Raw genomic sequence first — 7,618 nt, 5'->3', positions numbered from 1 at the left:
CAGGAACTTGAATGTGCTAGACAAGCACTCTACCACCGATCCAACACTAGCCCCTGATGGCTTTTGGAACCCACGGGTTTTTTTTACATCACAGAAGCCTAGCTGTATTCCTTTCTCTTTGAATAAATATCTTCTGTGCCTTATGAGCTACTTTCAGTTGTTTTCAGTTACTTGACAAACATCCTAACCGATAAAAGTCTGCCCTTTCTACTTCCAGATCATGTGTTTTATAGCAATTTCACCTTTATCTGCCAACTAGGAATTACTATTAAGATTTTTTTTTGCGGGGGTACCAGGAATTGAACTCATTGCTTAACCACTGAGCCTTATCCCCAGGCTCTCACTAATTTGTTGAGGTTGGCCTCAAACTTTCTATCTTCTTGCCTCAGGCCTTAAGAGTTATGGGGTAGCAGGGTATGGTGGTGCATGCCTGTAATCTCAGCAGCTCAGGAGGCTGAGACAGGAGGATCAAAAGTTCAAAGCCAACCACAGCAATTTAGCAAGGCTTTAAGAAATTTAGCAAGACCCTGTCTCAAAATAAAACTAAAAAGGACTGGGTATGGGGGATAAAACTCAGTTGGTAGAGTACTTGTTTCACATGCACAAGGTCCTGGGTTAAATCCCAGCACCACATGGAAAAAAGAAATTAAAAGGACTGGGTATGTGGCTCAGTGGTTAAGTACCCCTGAGTTCAATCCCCAGTACCAAAAGAGAAAAAAAAGGTAAAACTTAAATCCCTTCCTCTTGAATGTGGGATGTTTCCGATCAATTTGTACTCTCCTTTCTCAGATCTAGAATCAGTCATTTCTCCAAGTAGCTCTGTGTTCTTGCAGTAGGAAGTAATATTTAAATGAAACACTTGGGGCAGATTATTGTTAATAGTTTGTCATTGTTTCCTGCCTTTTTCAGTGGGGAAAGGTAGGAAATAAGTATTTCTTTGTTTAAAAAGCTAATATAGTTCATAAGTTCCCAGGATATGGGGAAAGAGTTCTTTGGATGGAGGTACCTTTGTGATGTAGATGAATGTGCAGTTCCCCATTCTCCTTTTTTCAGTTACCTTTTTAAAAGTTTAGTTGTCAAGCACATACCATTAAATAATTTTTTCTTTTGATCATGAATCTCTTATTTATATTGGAACAAAAAAGACAATTATCCTTTTTCTAATATAGTTACTTGTCTCTGAATCGTTCAAATTAAATTGAACCTTTGCATGATCAAAATTAGTATCTTTTTTTGGTCTAGTTAAATATTTTAAAAATAATTTTGATTCAGAAAAGCAAAAAAAAAAAAAAATAGAATAAAATTCTAGCACTCAGACAATTACTGTTAAAGTATTTAACAAACATTCTATATATATATAGGAAAAGTAATACTGTTTGAGAGAGGATTTAAAATGTAAGACTGAGGTCATGAAATTCTTTAACCCAGGGGAAACTTGAAACCTGAGAGTCACCAGGTCATTCTGACCTATCATGGCCAACTCCCTCACATATGGAGATGAGTAGTCCTTGTAAAAGCTTTTCCTCACTTGAACCTCTTCCCTAAAATGAATAACCTGAGCAGTGACCATTCAACAACCTGTGCTATTCTTGTTGACTGGTATAATTGTAAGAACCAAGTTGCTGTAATTCTCTTCTTGTTTTTTATCTTTAAAACCAGATCCTTTGTATGCCATTTGGCTTGAATAATAAGGTCTTTGTTCTCAAGTTTGTTGTGCCTCCACCTTCCTTTTAGTAAGGGAGGGAGGGTTCTCTTCTACTTCCTTGTTAGTTGTTTTGTGAGCCCTTTGACTGAATCTAGGTGCCCCATTAATATAAAAGCTGATTAACAAGAAAATCATAAAAGTTTTTAAGAATTAGTTTTACATTTATGTGGTGACATTCATAACAGAATGAAGTCTGAAGAAATGACCAAAGCATGATGATTATGTTATGTACCTTTTAGGCAAATAACAGTGTATTTGGAAAGGAATCATAGGATAAATAGATATCTGGACTAGGGTCGTAAATTCTAGGGATGTTACTAAGAAATACGTGTGTGAGTGTAGAAATTAGCGGAAGGTGAGGGTTAAGAATTTATTCAGGTTCATTGCAGCCCCAATTAATAGACTGCTGTTTTCCAGCATTGGTATGTGAAGGACATTCCTTCCAAGAGAATCCTCATGACTTGCTGCATGAGGAAAAGATAGGCTAAGTATCCCTTTGCTTAAGTAATATTAGCTTGAGATAATTAATACACCAATTTAGCATATTTGTTTCAGTAGTATTGATGTTTTTGTGCTGCATACTACTAGGCAAGTGCTTGGACACTGAACTATACCATATTTCTTTTATAGTGTGCCTCTTTTTATTCCTTTCTCATTTCCTTTTCTGTGAAAAATTTGTGGTTTATTTTTTTAGTGGTTACACAGGGATCACAACTAGACTCTTAAGATTATAACAAACTTTTTTTTTTCCCCCAATACTGGCAGTGAACCTAGGGCTTTGCACATGTTAGGCAAGCACTCTCCTGCTGAGGTACACCTTAGCTTCAATAATATGCAGGGACTATGCTCTTATACATTTCTTTCCTTCCACACTTCCCCCTACAATGTCCATAGTCCTATAGATACCAATCTTGTGGAGATGGGGTCTGTGTTCCCCAGAGATGAAGAATGAACACAGAACAGCTGAGACACATCTAGCAAGCAAATTTTATTTAAGAAAGTGATAGAGACAGACTTTTCCAAAGAGAAGGGGCCCCAGAGCTGGGTATCCGTGGGAGGGGGCGGGCTTGTCTTTCTTATAGTCCTCAGAATGCCCCTCTTTTATTTATCATTCTCTTTTTTTCTTCCCCTTATTAAGTGCCAAGGAGCTTGAGTGTGGAGGTTCTTAGCAACACTTTGTTCTCTCTTGGATAACCAATCTTTACCCTCTTGACCCCCATCATTCATTACCTTCACTGACTGCCTGACCTTTACCTATCTCACTGTTATCACAGATTTTTTTTTCTCTCTTTTTTTCCCAATGCTGGTATTGAATGCAGAACCTGGCGCATGCTAGCAAAGTGCTCTACCACTGAAGTATATGCCTAGACTTAAAATTTTTCTTTCAACATGGGGTCTTAACTAGGTTGCTCAGGCTTGCCTTAAACTTTCAGCCTCTTGAGTAGCTGGAATCATAAGCAAGTACCACAACACCCTATTTCTTCATTAAATTGCTGAGGCGGCCTCTAACTTTCAATCCTCCTGCCTCAGCCTCCCAAGTTGTTGGGATTACAAGCATGTGCCACCATGTCTGGCTCTTTCAGCACCTTAAATATGTCATTCTATTAAATAGGAGTTCAGGGATGCCAAGATGGTGGAGGCAGGGTGCGAGAAAAACGCTGCTGGAGGAGGGGACAGGGAGATAGTCATCACATCCCTGTTAATAATGTTCCATAACTGTAACAACTCTTGCCACTGAGGGTTTTGTGCCCATGATAACTCATACCACAGGCTCAGAATTCTAAAATAACCAATGAGAGCAAATGGGGGGAGGTCTCTGTCAGCTCTGCACAGGGAAGAATGACTCACAGCCCAACATATTAAGACAAGAGTTTCCAGACACCAGGGCCTTGAGTCTCTCTGGCTTTGCCCACTCTGCTGTACCTTACTGGGTACTCTCTCAACTTCACCTTTAGTAAATCTGTTCTTTACCTGCTCCTTCTGCATGACTTGCTCAATTCTTTGTTCCGGACACCAGAGACCTGGACTGCAACTGGATTCCCCAACTGTAAAAATCCCATTGCCCTTTTTTTTTCTTTTTTTTATTCTTTTTACCTGGAATTGAACCCAGGGGCACTTAACCACTGAGCCACATCCCAGCTGTTTTAATTTTTTATTTTGAGACAGGGCCTCATTAAATTGCTAAGGCAGGACTTGAACTTGAGATCTTCCTGCCTCAGCCTCCTGAGCCTCTGGAATTATAGGCATGCACCACCACACCTGGCATAATACCATTGCTTTCTGACTGCTTTGGTTTCAGCTGAGAAATTGGCCATTTACCTCTGGGAGGATCCCTTGTGTAATGTAATACAAAGCCGGTCTCCCCGCCCTTTCCACTGCAGCCATTTCCCCGCCTCCCAACTACTTGTCAGTCTGTGAACATCCTAGCTAGCTATTGGTTCATCAGTCAGCTTGCAAGTATCCTTTGTTATTGCTCCCGTTAGCCCGGCAGAATTCAACTGCTTAAGGATAGCTTCCCTGCCATCTTTTCTCCTGCTTTCTTTCTCCTACTCACTTTCTTTCTCTCTCCTCCTCGCTTTTCCACTCTCTCTAGCGCGTGCCCTTTCTCTTTTTCTGTCATTTTCTCTCTTACCCTACAGGGAAACACTTTGTTTGCTTAATAAACTCCCTTATGTGATTTCCCGTGTCCAGTGTGGTTTTCGTGGGTTTCTTATACCTTGTACCTGATGAGGTGCTTTTCTCTTGCTGCTTTCAAGAACCTCTTCATGTCTTTGGTTTTTGACACTTTGATTATTATATGTCAGTGTGTGACTTTTGTTTTTATCTTTATCAGAGTTCTTAGAGAATCTTGAGTGCATAAATTTATATGTTTGACCAAATTTGGGAAGTTTTCAGCCTTTATTTTTTCAAGTATTCTTTCTGCCCCTTTATTTCCTGGGACTGTTCTGTCTCTACTCTTCTGACTTTGTAATCTCAATTGACCTACATTGAAGTTCTTCTGACTGCTCAGATCAGCTGTTGAAAATGTCTAGTGAACTGAGTACAGCAGATTGATAGGCTGAGGTAGGAGGATCATGAGTTCAAAGCCAGCCTCAGCAACTTAGCAAGACCTTGTCTCAAAATAAAAAATAAAAAGGGCTTGGGATGTGACTCAGTGGTTAAGTGCCTCTGGGTTCAATCCCTTGTACAAAAATAAATACAAAGGAATTTTTGTCTTTATTTCATCAGTTTAAATCAAATGTGCCAGTTGTTCAAGAGTCTTTAAGATCATGTTCCAGGGATGATTTTCTTTGTATTCATCCCTGTTGGAATTCATCTTGCTTCATGAATTTGTGCCATTGTTATCTCCTTATTCTGGGACATTTTTGTACATGGTCTTTTACAATTTATATTTTCTCTGTATACTTCATTTTGAACCTTTCCTATTGCTCTTTCAATTTATTAGTCTTCTGTGTCCATTTTGTAGGTAAACCCATCTATTACCATGTTCTTAATGTCTAACACAATTGTTGGTTTGTTGTTGTTATTTTTTTTTTTTTTTTTTTTTTTTTTTATTTTTTTTTTTTGCGGTGCTGGGGATCGATCCTGGGGCCCTATGCTTGCAAGGGAAGCACTTTACCAACTGAATTATCTCCCCAGCCTGGTTTGTTGTTTTTGAGATAGGGCCAAGCTGTGTTGCCTAGGCTGGCCTCAAACTCCAGAGTCCAAGTGATTCTCATGCCTCAACCTCAGCTACATCCCCAGCCTAGCAGTTCATTTATTGATTAACACATTCTAATTCTGAGGAATAGTCTCTATTATTTTATATATCCTATTTGCCATTTCACCTCATTAGTTACAGTCATTTTAATGTCTTTAACTCTAATTTATTTCATTTGTTGCCACAATTCACTTCTGTGTGTCCTTTTGATCACCTTTTCCCTTTTTCTTTTTTTTTCCTTAATATTTAGAAATTTTGGGCTTTTTCCTCCCTGACATCGTGGTAGGTGCAGTTGACTCCATTCCTCACCATGTCTTCTCACAAGACTTTCAGGATCAAGCGATTCCTCGCCAAGAAACAAAAGCAAAATCGTCCCATTCCCCAGTGGGTTCAGATGAAAACTGGTAATAAAATCAGGTACAACTCCAAGAGGAGACATTGGCGACGAACCAAGCTGGGTTTATAAAGAATTGCATGTGAGACAGCATCCATATCTATGATGTGTGCAGGTCCTTGTCAGCTTGCCATGTCAAGCTGAAAATGTTACTAGTGTCTAAATAATTGTGCATGTTTATTAGGAATATAACTTTTCTCTTTGTTTCTATTCTCTGCACTAATAGATTGGTTTAATAATAAATTTGAAAAAAAAAACCCATTGTGTTTGAAAATTAAAGAATTGTTCTGTATGTATTCCAGAATTTAACGAGTGTTTGTTATTGTGACTGGTTTGTTTTGTGGTGCTGGGAATCATACCCTGGGCATGCTATGGAAGTGTTGTACCACTGAGCGCATTTCCCTCCCATAACAAATGTGTTCAGAAGAAACCCTTGTGTCAATTTGAAGACATTCAAGTCTTTTCTTTGTCAGAACATTTCCGCATGACTGCTAAAATCCATTGATTTCCTTTTCTCCAGTAATGGCCCTCTGATCCTTCATTTATGTTCCCAGTTAACAAATGATTTTTTAAAATGGCTCTCAATCAGCTGAAGCTTCTGCATTGTTTTCCCTTCTCTGTAAATATTAAGCTTGGTCTTAATTGCATTCACTGCTTTCTAATGTCACTGCAATTTTTGTAACATGGGTTTTTTTCATCATCGTCAATGGAAGTGTTGGCCCATTTGTTCTTTAAAGGCTTCTGGGGTCTGAGGTCTCTGTTGCAACCACTCAACTGTTAACTACAGCTGAAAAGCTGCTGTAGACAATACATGCACAAACATCATGACTGCCAATAAAGCATTGTTTACCAACAGTTGGTCAGCCCCGATCATCTACATGAAATTCCTTACCAATCTTTCTGCCCCTGCTGGCAATACCTTTTAGACCATATGGTTTTATGGTATAGCTGCTGGCCTTCAATTAAGCATTTTATAACAAGCAATTCTGAGAGCCAGTTACCATCTGCTTGGTACATGAAATAGTTAACATTAAACATCTTAATTTACTACATTCTAGAGATCAGTATGTCAAGATGGGAAATCCAGGTTTATATTTCCAGGTGTACCAGAATTTATCTAGGGTAATGGTTCAGACCAGTACTAACCCTTCTGTAGTACTAGGTCAAATTATAAAACTGAGACTTTCTCCTATGTATACGTGTGTGTTTTTTGCAATGTTGGGACTGAACCTAGAGCCTCATGAATACTAGGCAAGCATTATACCGTTGAGCTATACCATCTCTAGCCCAATTTTTTTTATATCAATTCCTAAGTATATCAAAGAAGTTTTACTGAGAAAATGAACCCCCCCCCAAAAAAAAATACATTTTTGTTTGTTTTGGTGGTACTGGTGATTGATTCCAGGACCTGGTACATGTTAGGCAAGTGATCCATCACTGAGCTACATCCCAAGCCCTTTTTTATTTTTTATTTTGAGACAGGATTCTGTTTAGTTGCCTAAGCTGGCCTTCAAGTTGCCATCCTTCTGTCTCAGCCTCCTGACTCACTGGAATTACAGGCTTGGTCATTAAAGTTTTGAGATAATTCCTTCCACTCTGGAAAACCTGGTTTTCTTCTAAGGGCTTTAAAGTAATTGGATAAGTCTCACCCGCATTATTGAGGCTAATCTCCTTTATTAAAGTCAGTTGATAATGGATATTAACTGTAAGCACAAAATGACCAAGACAGGCGCAGACCCCACAAATTCAGCAAAGCCTTTATTCAGCAGCAGAGTCAGGCATCCGATGGGCACACTTTCTGGTTAGAAAATGGCCCCAA

The 7,618-nt window shown here is 39.0% G+C and overlaps 1 protein-coding gene across 1 annotated transcript; it reads left to right on the top strand.

Annotated features, from left to right (window-relative positions):
- The first annotated feature begins 5,715 nt into the window (after positions 1–5,715).
- LOC124969773 (60S ribosomal protein L39-like) lies at positions 5,716–5,871 on the top strand. Its single transcript, XM_047532688.1, has one exon. The coding sequence runs from the start codon at positions 5,716–5,718 to the stop codon at positions 5,869–5,871; it is 156 nt and encodes a 51-aa protein (XP_047388644.1).
- The last annotated feature ends 1,747 nt before the right edge of the window (positions 5,872–7,618 follow it).

Source organism: Sciurus carolinensis, chromosome 18, assembly GCF_902686445.1.
Source record: "Sciurus carolinensis chromosome 18, mSciCar1.2, whole genome shotgun sequence".
Taxonomy (NCBI): Eukaryota; Metazoa; Chordata; class Mammalia; order Rodentia; family Sciuridae; genus Sciurus; species Sciurus carolinensis.
This window is presented reverse-complemented; position numbering and strand designations above follow the sequence as displayed.